At 38.7% G+C, this 15,474-nt stretch overlaps 1 protein-coding gene across 1 annotated transcript in view; it reads left to right on the plus strand.

Moving 5' to 3' along the window:
• wapl (wings apart-like) overlaps nucleotides 1-15,474 on the plus strand; it is a 292,449-nt gene that overhangs the window by 225,492 nt on the left and 51,483 nt on the right. Inside the window, exon 12 of the mRNA XM_067150459.2 lies at nucleotides 9,318-9,497. Coding sequence (XP_067006560.1) covers nucleotides 9,318-9,497 — 180 coding nt within the window. The remainder of the gene's footprint in view (nucleotides 1-9,317; nucleotides 9,498-15,474) is intronic.

The raw sequence follows: 15,474 nt of genomic DNA on the forward strand, positions 1-15,474 counted from the left end.
GAAAATTAGCCTCTCGAAGACTAAATTGATGTGAGTAGGTAAGAAATTCAACAGAATTGAATGTCATATTGGTGATACAGAGCTAGAACAGGTCAATAATTTCAAGTATTTAAGTTGTGTGTTCTCCCAGGATGGTAATATAGTGCGTGAGATTGAATCAAGGTGTAGTAAAGCTAATGCAGTGAGCTCGCAGTTGCAGTCAGCAGTATTCTGTAAGAAGGAAGTCAGCTCCCAGACATCGGTCTGTTTTCAGACCAACTTTGCAGTTTCTAGATCTGACGATTTCTGGGCAAGATAAAGTGCTTCTTTAAGATTTAGTTTTTTCCAGAACTCAACTACCGATGTTTCTTCGCAAAGTAAGAGGCTTAGAATTTCTCTTTTATTATCATCATCGTTAACATAATTTCCCATTATCCAGCTGTAGCTGGGTAGGGGCAAATTTGGTTCCTTTCCACTTTCTTCAGTCTTTCCACCACTCCTCCTCCAACACCATGTCTCAGTCCTGGTTTCTTTCTCTAATACTGCGTTGAATTGTGTCCTTCCATCTCAGTCGTGATCGTCTGTGGCCTCTCCTTCCTTGATTTTCATTTACATCACCTTTATTGGCATTCTTTCATCACTCACTTGCTTTATGTGCCCAAACCACCTTTGTCGGCTCTTCGCTATTCTATCATTCATTTTTTCCACACCAATTTCTTCCCAGATTTTCTCATTCCTTATTTTGTCTCTTCTACTCTTATGTATCACACTCCTCAAGAACTTCATTTCGGCTGCCTGTATTCGACTCTCACCCTTCTTTGTCATTGGCCAAGTTTTTGCTCTGTAAGTTGATATGGGTATGTAACACGTCTTTCCTTTACTTCCATTGGCATATCTTTGTCCCATAACATGTTTCTTACACTATGATAGAAACAGTTTCCAGCTTAAATCCTCTTATTAATTTCAGCATCCAGGAGAGCATTCTCCATTAATTCACCCCCCCCCAGGTATTTGAATGTCTCCACTACTTCCAGGGACTTGTCTGCAAGTCTGATCTGACCTTACCTTTCTTTCTCCCCTCTAGTCATAACAAGAGTCTCTTTTCTACACTTACTTTCAATCCACATTTTTCGATCTTCCCATTTACCACATCCAACTGTTCTTGAACATTCATGTCCTCTTCTCCACAAATCACAGTATCATCTGCAAATAACATGTTCATTTCTCTTCCTCCGTATACTGCTTTTGTTGTTCTCATGATGTCGCCCATTACTATTGTAAACAGGATTAGCGATAGAACACTTTCCTGTCTCAGCCCACTAGTTATTTTGAACCAACGTATCCTGCCAACTTGTGCTTTCATACAACAACAACATTCCTTGTACATTGCCATGATCATTTTTATTAATCCCTGTCCAATTCCTTTTTGCACCAGACTGTCCCGAACGTTAGTCCTGGGGGCATTGTCATATGCCTTTTCAATGTCAGTGAATTTCATTACCATATCATTCCTATACTCCCATCGCTTTTCCATTAGTTGTCTCATAATGAAAATGGGCTCTATTACTGTATTGACTGTATTGAAACCATCTGATTTTCAACCCTCAACCTTATCCTACTTTCCAGTATCCTCTCCATTATTTTAGGAACATGGGATATTTGAGTAATTCTGCTGTAGTTCTTCAATACTTTCTTATCGCCTTTCTTGAAAATTGGGTTGATTATTCTTTTTCGGCAATCCTCAGGGACCTCCTTATTCTTCCAGACAATCCTGAGAACTACAGCTCGAGCTGCCTTTATCATCTCCACTGAAATTTCATCTATTCCAGCAGTTTTTCCATTCTTCATCTTACTGCTATTTCAATTTCATTCATTGTAATTTCTTTATCCATTTCTTCATCAACTAATTGCCTTTCCTGGTGGTCCGTTGAATGACTGTCATTAGTTCTCATGTTCAGCAACTTCTGAAGATACTCTATCCATCTGCTTATTTGTTTTGGCTTTATTAATATTATGCCGCCTTCATCCTTCACAAATCTGGCGTTTACTTGATCTTTTTGTTTCTTTAGATACCATACAATAATTTCTTGCTGTCCTGCATGCCATCTCTCAATTTCTTTGTGAATAAGGCCTAGCTTTTCCTCTTTTCTTCCTCCACTACTTTCTTGGCCAAATTCTTTGCCTCCACATATTTTCTTCTTTCTTCAATCGTAGATGTTTTCCATGCTTTCCATGCCATTTTCTTTTTCTTCACTTCAATCTTTATCGTTCCACTGTTGTGTCTCTTTGTCTTTCACATTTCCTGATGTTCTACCACATACCTTTTCTGCACATCTAACCAGTGCTTTCTTAAATCTTTTCCATTCGTCTTCAACATTCCCCATCCCTGTCCTGGGTACAAAGGGTATTTTTTCCCTTTGAAATTCTTTGTGTACGATTTTCTCTTTCAACTTCGATACTTTCTTTTCTCACTTCTTAATGGGGGTTTTTAAATCTTTCCCACTTTCAGTTTTCCTATCACAACTCGATGTCCACCAAAGACTTCTTCAGGCATGTTTGTAACATCTAAAAGGATTTTCTGGTGTTCTTTTTCTATGATTATATAATCAATCATGGTCTTTGTTCGTCTATCCCCCAAGCCATACCTTGTAATCTTCTGACTGTTCTTCTTCCTGAACCAGGTGTTTCCAACAATCATTTGGTTTCTCATGCAAAAATCCATCAACAACTTGCCTTCTGGATTTACATTTCCATATCCAAAGGACCATACAACATTTTCCTTTCCTTGTCTTTCCATTCCAACTCCCATCAATAGCACTTCCTTATCTTCATCTGTGTCTCCACTTCCTCTAAAATGTCCTCTACATGTTCATCTATGCAACCCATTTGTGGGGCATACAGCTGAAATAGATCTTTCATGCCATTTTCAAACTGGAGTCTCATCACCATCATCCCATCGCTGACGCTTTTATAATGCACCTTAAAGGTTGCGATGGCGTCTTGGTCCATTGGCCGAATGAATTGTTACATTAGGTGGCAAATAGGAAACAAAAATGTTTCCATCCTCTCATTTCAATTTGTATCAACAGGGTGAGAGGGTGCATTGTCAAGAAAAAGGACAGCCTTTGATAGCAAACCTTTGGACACCAAGAAATCTCGAACCTGTTGAACAAACTTATTATGTAACCAAGTCCTGAAAATATTACATGCCATCCATGCAGATTTGTTATGACTATAATCTATTACAAAATATTTCATCACTGTTCCTTCGAAAGAACATTTTTCTTTTCCTATGACAGTTAATTTTCATTTATGGCCACCACAAGCATTTGCACAGCAAAAGATGGTAACGTTCTCCTTACTAGACCAGGAGCTGATTTCTTTTCAGCTGCTGCTAGTGTTTTACTGGGTAAGCACGTCTAATTAAATCCAGTTTCATCAGTTTTGTTAACAGGGCCATTCATGATTCCTCTCTCGAAACCTGAACGGGAGAAAGAACTCTTTCGTTCGCCAACAGGCCGTTTTCAATGGATTCAATCTTAAGAATATTAATAAAATAATCAGTAAATTTTCAACAGGAAACGAATCTTATTGCGGAATTCAAACCAGTTTAGAAGTATGTGAAATTTACTTACATTAATCCCAGTATACACACAATAACAAACCTTTTTAATAAGCTTAATTATAAAGTTTTTCAACAAACAATACAAAACATAGTTTTTTCAATCACAGTTATGTTAATATTTCTAAGAGCAAAAATTTTTCAACTCGGGAATCTACAGATGAGCGTGCTCGCAGTGTGAAGCGTCATACATTGGGTAGTCTGGATGGAGTTTTATGGTTAGATACCAAGATCATGTCATTGCAATAAGGCATAACAGATTTTCAGAGATGGGGGTTGATAAAAGTGCAACAGGTCACAAATTCTTTAGTATTAGCAAGATCTCAAAATTATTAAAAAAATTGAATAAGGGCAGCCTAATGAATAATTATGAGTGTTTCTATATGCATTCAGATAAACTTTTTAATAAAAATAATTTGAATAATGTTTTGCAGCATAAAATTCCTTTGTATGACAGTATTTTACTTCATTTGAGAGATTCGGGAATAAAATGCAACTTTGCGGCAAACGATATTAAGTTAGAATGGCAGTGGTCACAACATGAGTTCTCTTCCCGCAAGTAGTCACAAATGATGAGACCGCTAAAGACACGCTCTTCCCCTCCTATGCTTCTCCGCCTTGCTGCTGTAGCGAACGAGATTCTGCTCGTACGCACTGGTACAACACTAGACAGAGAGTTAAGACACGGACCATGAAATTGCTCCTCGAAAATATACAGAACGTAAGCCACATCTCATTATTACAAAAATAATTTCTTCGTACGCACGTGTTTATACACTTTCCTTTCTTCCCGATTGCAGAACGGGTTGCAAGCCACCATATAGTAAATTCCTAGCAGTCAAATACAAGACAGTCACAAGATTTCTCAACAGGACAATGGCACCAACATTAGAAGCTCCCTTTTAAACACAACAACAAGAGTAGTGCTCTAAAGGAGTTGTTGTTTGAGTCATCAGTCCATAGACTGGTTTGATGCAGCTCTCCATGCCACCCTATCCTGTGCTAACCTTTTCATTTCTACGTAACTATTGCATCCTACATCTTGGTCTCCCCCTACCGTTCTTACCACCTACACTTGCTTCAAAAACCAACAGAACAAGTCCTGGGTGTCTTAAGATGTGTCCTATCATTCTATCTCTTCTTCTCGTCAAATTTAGCCAAATCGATTTCCTCTCACCAATTCGATTCAGTATCTCTTCATTCGTGATTCGATCTATCCATCACACCTTCAGCATTCTTCTGTAACACCACATTTCAAAAGCTTCTATTCTCTTTCTTTCTGAGCTAGTTATCATCCATGTTTCACTTCCATACAATGCCACGCTCCACACGAAATTCTTCAAAAACATCTTTCTAATTCCGATATCAATGTTTGAAGTGAGCAAATTTCTTTTCTTAAGGAAGCTCTTCCTTGCTTGTGCTAGTCTGCATTTTATGTCCTCCTTACTTCTGCCATCGTTAGTTATTTTACTACCCAAGTAACAATATTCATCTACTTTAAGACTTCATTTCCTAATCCAATATTTCCTACATCACCTGCCTTCGTTCGACTGCACTCCATTACTTTTGTTTTGGACTTATTTATTTTCATCTTGTACTCCTTACCCAAGACTTCATCCATACCATTCAGCAACTTCTCGAGATCTTCTGCAGTCTCAGATAAAGGAGGACGCCAAATAATCGTACACTTAATGAACTGTTGCTAGATTTGCTATGAAGATTTTATCAAGTTTTTACACAACACAGGAACAGTGACAATGGCAAACTTCATAGCTTTAAGCTATTTTTATTAACAATATATTTTAGTGAAAATTGGTTAATGTACCAAATTCCCTTTCCATCCATAAACACCCCCATCCTCCTTCCATGACACGTACTTTTTAGTATAATTAAGTTTAAATATTTTTAATGTTTTTAATGTGTGTTTTAACATTAAAATAGTAAGAATGTGTCTTTGTTAATTATGCATTATGCCTAAACATATGTAGCTGAGGATGTCTACAAAGTAGACGAAACATGTTCTACAGTTTTTAATTTGCCTCTTTTGCTTCTTTTAACAATTAACACAATAAATCAGATTTTGCACGTTAATTTTCCTAAAATATGATTCTTTAAGTAGCCCACCTATAAAGTCATATTTTAGTGAGAAAGAGGATATGAAAATGTTCACAATTATTGCTGTTACCAAAATGTACGGCCCCTCACCATTACACGACAGTCTACTTGCTTTGAATAATCATATTACATATTTAACTTAATTTCCTAACTGCATGCAATATGCAAGATCCATTCATAATTTAATGGCTGTTATGGTGTACTGTACATAAATAAATAAATAATGTAAATAAAACTATATCCTTTTTTTTTCACAGTTATTCAAATACTACTGAGTTTATGAAGTGTAAGAAATGTTTAAAATTATTTTCGATTAACCTGCTTTTGTTCACTGGCCATGACTACCTAACTATGTCTTTAACTAAAACCCTTCTTTCTCTCTCAATTTATTCACACTGAAATAATAAATGGTCTGTAGTTTGATCACTGGCATTGCATGGACATATAGGACATCTAAAATGTTGAATCAATTAAAATAAACTCTGAATTTTCCATTACCATTGTGATGAAATTTGGCGTTAAATAATTCTTTGGAGAAAGTCTGTCAATTACACTGGGAGAAAATTTTCTTAGCGAACCCTTCGTTTCATCCCATTCTCTCTGCCATTTTTCTAAGCTCTCATGTCTCAATTCCGTTATCAAAACACTTCCTGGAATTTTGCTGTAACACTCACTAATTTCATTGTCATGCGATGCTTCCATGGCCAAATGATCCACCAGCTCGTTACCATAGTTCCCAGCATGGGCGTTAATGCAGGTGAACTCTGTTTTCCAGTTGTTAGTTGTGAGCATTTTCGCTTTCTATCTTGATTTGGTGAATAAGGTAGTAAGTGTTATAGTTATTACATTTTAGTGAGTCTGGTTGTTATTTTACTGTCATTGAATATAATAGCTTTCCACAAGATATTTTCCTTTATTACGAATGTTTCAATTGATTCAATTGCTTTCAGAATTGCCAACTGCTCTGCTTGATTATTCAAACAGCTTTTATCTAGTTTAAATTTTAACTGTCCTGTAAGTTTATTTTCCAGAATGTAGTCACTCCTGAACCAACTCAGAGGTCACTCTTGCTTCCATCTTTGAATATTTGAAGGGGGGTAATTTTCAGATTCGTTGAACTCACTAATTGTCATGTTTTCTGCTGGATGTAAACTGTTCAATTCCCTCTGCAAGATTGATTAAATTATTTTGTCATATTTCTGTCAGAGCATAAGCCTTTGCACTCTTTTCTTGTGCATTACTTGTCCATTATTCCCATCCATACAGGTGCTCCATATAGCAGCAGAGTGTGTATTGCTCCTTCATATATTACTTCAAGAGCCTCATGTTGACCCCAACATACTTTTGCTGATTTTGACAATATGTGAATTCATTTTATACATTTCTCAGCTACATGATATATATGATGCTTACAGTGAAGTTTACAGTCAAATATTATCCCCAGATATTTCATCCTGTCAACTTGCTCCAAGGTACTATTACTGAGGTAGATTTTATCTGTTTTCTTCTTGTCATTTTCTCTTCATTATGATCATAGTCTTTGATTTCTATTCATTGAAATGAATTTTATTATTTTTAGCCCATGTCACTGATTTCCAAGTTCATATAGCTTTCTGTTTCTTTCACGGTTTTTCCTTTGATGGCCAATATTAAATCGTTTACGAATGCTACTGCTAATGTATGTTTGGTAAATTCAAGGTTAAGCAAAGAATTGTACTGTATAATCCAAAATCCTGGTCCACAGCATGAAACTTCCTTCCTCTTATCTTCCTGTTTTTAATTCATATTACCCTTTATCAAGCTTCATTTAATCTGTAGCTCTGAACCATCTTAAAATGAATTTTTAACACTTCTTGTGGTGTCCTCTTACTGTCCTATAATTCTTCACTGCATATTTCTTCTAACTTAGCTAACTACAAGGGTTGGGGCAAAAGTCATGGCAACTATTTTTTTTTCTTGAAGATACCAGTCCGGTTGGAAAATGTGACATACAGATGAAAGGACAAGGTGTTAACTACATGTGTGGACAATGAATAGCACTGAAATATTGTAACACAGTATACATAAAGTTGACATGACAAACCTGGGCCTAAAGACCCTCAAAGTAGTCCCCTGCTACTGACACCACACGCTGCCAATGATGTGGGAGGCGGTGATTACCATCTGCCTCGGCATTTGCCGCACCATGTGTCAATCGGGTCACCTGTTGGCGCACACCATTAGCAATGTCCTCTTGTGTTCCAAACCGCCTGCCACGTAGTGGTTCCTTAATCTTTCGAATGAGATCAAAGTAACAGGTCGAAATATCAGGAGAGTACGGTGGGTGCACCAATTCTTCCCATCCCCAACGTCGCAGTAGCTGCCCTACACACTCTGCTTTATGTGGTTTTGCATTGTTGTGCAGGATTATTAATAATATGATAAATTTTGCACAATGTGCATTTAGTTCTTACAGAAACTTGTCAAAGAGTTTTGTCTTTTGTTGCACAATATCAGATGATATCGGTCACAGTAGGCTCCGCATAATTTACACTTGCAGTTATCGTCCGGGTCATGAAATTATTGCACTGTCCAGAAGATCCGGACATTTCTCCCGAATGCCACGTTGTACCTGTCGCACCAGGAAGTCCCTGTAGTACTGTGCGGTCACTGTTCTGCCATGTGGAACAAAGTGGTAAACAATGACACCCCCGATGCCATACGCGACGATCACCATCAGTTTGACTGGCGAAGGATTCTGACGGACCTTCTGCCTCCTTGGTGATCCAGCATGTCGCCACTCCACGGACTGACGTTTCAGTTCTGGTATGTATGCCCTCACCCAAAATTCATCTATGGCGATTATTCGTGACAAGAATTGATCACTGTCCTGTTGCCAGTGTGCAAGGTGGTCGGAGCATATTGCATAGCACACCCACCTTGAAACTTCTGTCGGTATATGCGGTACCCACCACGATGCGATTTTGCACAATTGCAGCTCATTACGCAACATCCTGTGGACGGTGCTTTTCTCGATGCCACTTGCCCTTTCTAACTCCAGTAGCTTCCATCGTCTGTCTTCATCCAGGAGCTGCTCGATGACGGCATGTGCAACGTCGGTCCGCACACCGACAGGTCGTCCCGAATGTTACTCATCACTGGTTGACACACGTCCTTGCTGAAACTGTCCTACCCACCCTGTTACTGTATGGTATGGGCTTCCGCTAATTCACTGTGACATTCCATCGCATTTCTCCCCCCGGAGAACAGCTATTTTGATGTAAGCGCGCTGCTCAACACGGGTTACTTCCATCTTGCACGACACTCCCTAATTGACAGATTTCACAGCCTTCGCTGCGCTACTACCAGCTATCACAGAGCCATCTGTTGTTCTGCATACATACTATGCCTGCAGAACTTCCACACGACACATATACGTTAGTGATCCGTTGACATATCTACGAGAAAAAAATAGTTGCCATGAATTTTGCCCCAATCCTCGTACTATTTCCAAAAAGTTTATGTTGGAAGGTTGTAACTTATGCCTCCTCGTATAATTTTGTCATGCCATATGAAGATTTTTTCTTCAGTTCACTTCACTTCTGATCCATCTGCATTCCAGGAGACAAGAGTGCAGTGCAAGCACTTATTACCATGTTTTACCAACAAGAAGAGCAGGCTAGAGCTGAGGAAGTGAAAACTGATGCTATTCTTGATGGTAAGAAGGATACTGAAGAGGTGGAAACTGAAGCAGTTGCACCGAAGAGTCAGGAAGAATTCATTGAAGAAACTGTTGCAAAATGTAAGTTATACTCACATGGCTGCATTTTTTTTTTTTTTCTTTCTTCAGAAAATACATATTTATTTATGTGCTTAAAGAGTGGACAATATGCAGTTAAGTTTCCCAGTTACGTTCTTGAATTTATGCTATAATAATTATAGCAATTATACAATTATTGTATTCCTCAGATACTTGAAAATGTAGTTGAAATGGCCAGTTGCTTGAATAAACCCGTCCATGGTACAAATGTTCAGTCAGATATACTTCCTGATTAACAAATATTTCTCCAGATGCATGATACGCAGGCATGTATGTGCTGTTTTCAAATTTTATTCTAATATGTGAAAGAAAAGGGCACTTCAGAAACTTTCTTAGCACTGAATTTTTTGTCTTATACTGCTGCTAGAGTAGGTAGTTAAAAATGCCTGATTGACGTAAAAAAATCAATTAAATTTTGCCCTTGGCATTCCTACGTAAACACATACAGTTAGACAGTTACGAGGGGCATTTGAAAAGTCCGTGCAAAAAATACGTGGGCTTTTTTTTTTTTAACCTCCGGAGGGTCATAAATGAAAGACAAATGTACGTATCCAAATGAATTTATTACCAAATGTTAGGTACAAATGTGGTTACTTTTCAACATAATCACCATGAAGGTTGAGGCATTTGTCATACCTGTGGACAAGCTTTTCGATCCCCTCTGCACAGTATGTTGCTGCCAGCGAGTTCAGATAGGCCCGAACGTTGGTTTGAAGATCTTCACCCTCCTGGAACCTCTGCCCTCCCAGCCACTTATTCAGTCCCGGGAAGAGGTGGAAGTCACTCGGCGCTAAATCGGGACTGTACAGTGGGTGGTCAAAATCGTCCTACCGAAATTCCTCCTGCAGAAGTTGTTGGGTGACACGAGCACTGTGAGGGCATGCGTTGTCATGAATGAAGAAGATTCCAGACGTCGGCATGCCTCGTCGTTTGTTCTGTATGGCCCTCCACAGTCGTCGTAAAGTCCGGCAATAAACAGCTGCATTGATCGTAGACCCCCGTTCCATGAACTCAGCAAGCAACACACCTTTTTGGTCCCAAAAGACTGTAGCCATCATCTTCCTGTCGTTGAAGGTTTGCTTAAACTTCTGTGGTTTGTTTGGTGAGTGCGTGTGCATCCATTGACGTGATTGTTGTTTTGTTTCAGTGGTGACATACTAAATTCAAGTCTCATCACCAGTCACAGTTTTCTTCAACAAATCGCCACCTTCAGCCTCATAACGGGTCAGAATCGTTATCACTGCTGCCATCTGGCGACTTTTGTGGTCATCAGACAACCTCTTCGGAACCCATCGGGCACACAATTACCTGTAGCGCAGGTGTTCTGTTAGGATCTTGTAAACAGATGACCTTGAAACTGCAGAAAATTTCTCACACAACTCGCTTATGGTAAACCTTCAGTTCTTGCGAACCTCTTGGTCAATTTCGTGAACAATATTATCTGTAGCAAGAGACTTGCGTCCTTGCCCTCCTTCATCGTGAACATCGGTCCGGCCTTCTTTGAACTTCCTGCACCATTCATGCACAACACCATCACTCATAACGTTAGGCCCGTATACTCGACTTATTCGTCGATGAATGTCAGCTGCACTATTCCCTTCTGCTTGAAGGAAACATATCACACTACGCACCTCACATTTGGCAGGAGCGTCAATAGTAGGGGCCATGTTTCTGTGCTAATAGTGCCAATACCTCGGCTCACACTGGTGTGAGGAAGTTGGCTGTGACCACGGGTAGAGGGGAGGACTTGTGCAGTCACCTTCCATGCACGAACAGTTCCCACAGCTTGTGTGGTTCTTATCTGCGCGATCGGAAGTTGGGGGGGAAAAAAATACGCCTTCGTAAAAACTACTTACGTGTTTGGGGTAAACCTTTTTTTTATTTTTCGACGTAGTCTCCTTTTAGGCTTACACACTTCGTCCAACGATGTCTAGTTTGTTGATCCCTTCCGAATAATAGGATTTGTCCAAGTCTGCAAAATATCCATTAGTGTTTGCAATCACCTCCTCGTTTGAATAAAATCTTTGTCCCGCCAGCCATTTCTTCAAATTGGGGAACAAATAGTAGTCCCGAGGGAGCCAAGTTTGGAGAATAGGCGGGGTGTGAAAGGAGTTGGAATCCTATTTCCATTAATTTTGTAACCACAACTGCTGAGGTGTGTGCTGGTCCGTTGTCGCGGTGGAAAAGAACTTTCTTGTGGGCCAATCGCGGGCATTTTTCTTGCAGCTCGGTTTTCAAACAGTCCAATAACGATGAATAATATGCACCTGTAATAGTTTTACCCTTTTCCAGATAGTTGATGAGGATTATCCCTTGCGAATCCCAAAAGACAGTCGCCATAACCTTTCCGGCCGAAGGAACGGTCTTAGTCTTTTTTGGTGCAGATTCCCCCTTGGTAACACATTGTTTAGATTGTTGTTTGGTCTCAGGACTATAGTAATGTATCCATGTTTCATCCACAGTGACAAAACGACACTTAAAGTCCTCTGGATTCTTCTGGAACAGCTGCAAACCATCCTTGCAACATTTCACACGATTCCATTTTTGGTCAAGCGTGAACACTCGCGGCACCCATCTTGCAGATAGCTTTCTCATGTCCAAATGTTTATGCAAAATATTATGTACCTGTTCAGTCGAGATGCCCACAGCACTAGCAATCTCACACACCTTAACTCTACTGTCATCCATCACCGTATCATGGATTTGATCAACAATTTCTGGATTCTTAACCTCCACAGGCTGTCCAGAACGTTCAGTGTCACTTGTGCCCATATGGCCAGTCCGAAAATTTTGAAACCACTTATTCCTAATCGAAGGTGCAGAGTCACTATAATGTTTATCAAGCTTCTCTTTAGTCTCCTGAGGTGTTTTGCCTTTCATAAAGTAATGTTTAATCACCACACGAAATTCTTTTTCGTCCATTTCTTGAAAATCACTCGACTTCCTTGATTCACACGAATGTCAAACATAAAGAAATAGATCAGTATGGCTGAAATTTGTGTGCCTTCATTCAAGAGATGCTACTAACTAAACATGACCTCGATACATGCCGGTGGTGCCATCTCTCGGACTTTGCATGGACTTTTCAAACCACCTTCGTAAACACACTTTTATACATGAATAATCCTCAGATACATTAAAATTCGCTGTTTGGTTTTCAACAACAACTTACATTTATAGAGAAAAAAATGCAATAATATTTTCAAATGCAAGACACAGAGAACATACAAACAGAAAAATACACAGGATTTCACAATGGTAACATATACACCAGAACATATCACATATGTCTAGAACGGAATAATGCAAGAGAAAAACACTACCTGTCACTCTTTGCCATACATAAAACTGCTTATACTGGAATATTTTGCTTGTGTGTAACATAAACGTACACACAGAAACAACAAGCTGCTTTGATTTCACAAGTGAAACCATGCCTAACGTAAAAGAAGTAAATCCTCTTTGTCAATCCAAATGAAAAAAAAAAAATGCTCTGCCTTTTTCCGGCTAAAATATTTGTGTTTTGAGGAAAGCTCTCCACATTGGGTTACTGGTGCATATTTAAAAAACGTGCCTGACAGTAAAAATTCTTTCTCAGATCTCTGTTGCCATCAATGGAACTAGTTATTTGCACAAGTTTATTGTACCCCAGATTCTTTGATAGACATTCCTTAATTTTACAAAAACTTGTTTCCTGGGCTGCCCTGGAGAATTCTCAAACTTCTCACAGACTTTAAGGGCCGAATTCATACACAGCACTTATACAAAAGTGCCCCTTATAAGCCAGGTTTCATTTCATATTACCTACTTAAGTGCCCCACTTATTGCTATAAGTGGACCTGCTACACACACGGAAGTGACTCACTTATGTTGCAGCAAGATGGAGGATAATGATTTTGCTGAATTAGTTTCATTTCATTCACAGAATGCTTTCCATGCACACAGTAGAGATGGAAAATCCTGTCAAAATGTAATGTGACCAACAATTTAAAGAAGGTTTTGCTTTAGTAAAGTGAGAGTTATGAATATTCTTGTTCCTTTGATTGAGGAAGAGAACATAACCTCTAGAGGACTCACTATCTCACCATTAATGAAGATATTGTTTTGACATTTTATGCCACCTGTTAATTTCAGGTTGTTGTTGTTATTGTTGTTGTTATTATTATTATTATTATTATTATTATTATTATTATTATTATTATTATTATCATAATCATTATGGTATTTCGCTTAATTAATTGGAAACGTGTTACAACTTGATAAGTTATCAAGACTGTAGGCCTATGGAATAGTAAAGAACGATACTGAGTTATAAGAAAAATGAACGTGTTACACTACCACCATTTATTTTAAGGTTGATTTGAGCTAATCAATATCTGGTTAGTCAACCAATCATTTGCCAGATTATATCAGAAGAGTGATATGGCATCGCACATCAAAACATGCTATTTACATTTTATTGGGGAAGTAATTAGGCCTATTATAACATAATGGCTACAGATATATTTGTCAAATCATTACAAGTGTTGTAAGGCTAGATATTCTACATTTGGATGAATATTGGTGTAGGTTGGAGTACCTGGATAACTGTAAACATACTATATTAAGAAGAAAATTAGATTCTGGGCATTTTCGTAGTTTGCATTGTCCACAACAAGTCTTTCCCACGTCCTTCATATTCTGATGAGAAACTCCTCGGGCTCATTGTTCTATTTATTACGTGCCTGTACTTCGACTCAAGTTCTTACAGGTGCTGTCTCAGCTCACTATTTTATTACGCATTCTGATAACCAAATACAATATAGATGATTTTTTAACCTCAAAAATGTCATGCGATGCTCTTCGGTAAACAAAACACAATAGATCATCCCACTATTCGGTAACCAGAACTACACGATCCAGCAAGCATGGGCATTATATACTCCAGTGAATACTTACTGTATCAGTGAGTGTGCTCTTTAAGTGCTATCTGTGAAATGTAAACTCATATAAGTGATCCTTTCTTACTTAAGGGTTCCACTTATGTGTAAGTGCTGACTGTGAATGTGGCCCTAAGAATGTCCTGCAGAGCTGACAAAAGTGGTTTGTGTCTCTTTTCAAGTTTTGTGATTATGGAACTTTAGAAATCAAATTTAGATTTATTTAATGTATATCAAGTCTCCTTGAACTCCCGTCACACACATAGCTTGTATGTATGTTGAGTGTTCAGCCCAAAGAAATAGTTTGGACCTCAACAGCTCTGCCATCAGCTGTCATAGGTGGCCCAGGAAGGCGTACTAGGGAAATGAGAACTGGGGTGGTTTCTTATTGCTTCCCTCGATGAGCCAGAAGTTGCTATTACATATCAGTCTGCCAAACCCACTGAAATGCCTGCACTAGTGGTTCTGAGAACCCTATGAGCAACGTTTTCACCATTCATAACAGCGACTGGCTGCATAATGAATGGCATTACTGGCATCACTCATACTTTGGTCACTCTCATGTTGTCAAAGACAAGGATGAGACTGAGACAGGTGAATGAAAGTAACAAATTTGTTCTAGCCCACACCAGAAGTCATAGTGCAGTGTAAACACTAGGTCTTGCCTGTAAAAGCAAATAGCTTGTAAAGACTTCACTAATGAACACAGCATCATAATTTTTTAACTTTATGAGCACCAAGATTGTTTTTGTTGTTGTTTGGATCATAAGTCCTTAAACTAGTTTGTTGCAGCTATTCATGCCACCCTACCCTATTCTCTTTCTTTCTAAGCTGGGATGTCTCACAGCTAGTCTGAGCCAGTAAATGTATATATTAAATAGTACTTTCCACCACAAGAACCACTAAAACACATAGTACAGAGGTAAAATAGAACTACTGTCTTTTATTTCTGTTGATGTAATGTTTAAAACTGGATGATGAAGCATGTAATACATTTAAGTTTCTTTATCTACAAGTTCTAATTGAAGTTCTATAGTTTG

The sequence above is a fragment of the Anabrus simplex genome, chromosome 1, assembly GCF_040414725.1.
Source record: "Anabrus simplex isolate iqAnaSimp1 chromosome 1, ASM4041472v1, whole genome shotgun sequence".
In the NCBI taxonomy this organism is placed as follows: Eukaryota; Metazoa; Arthropoda; class Insecta; order Orthoptera; family Tettigoniidae; genus Anabrus; species Anabrus simplex.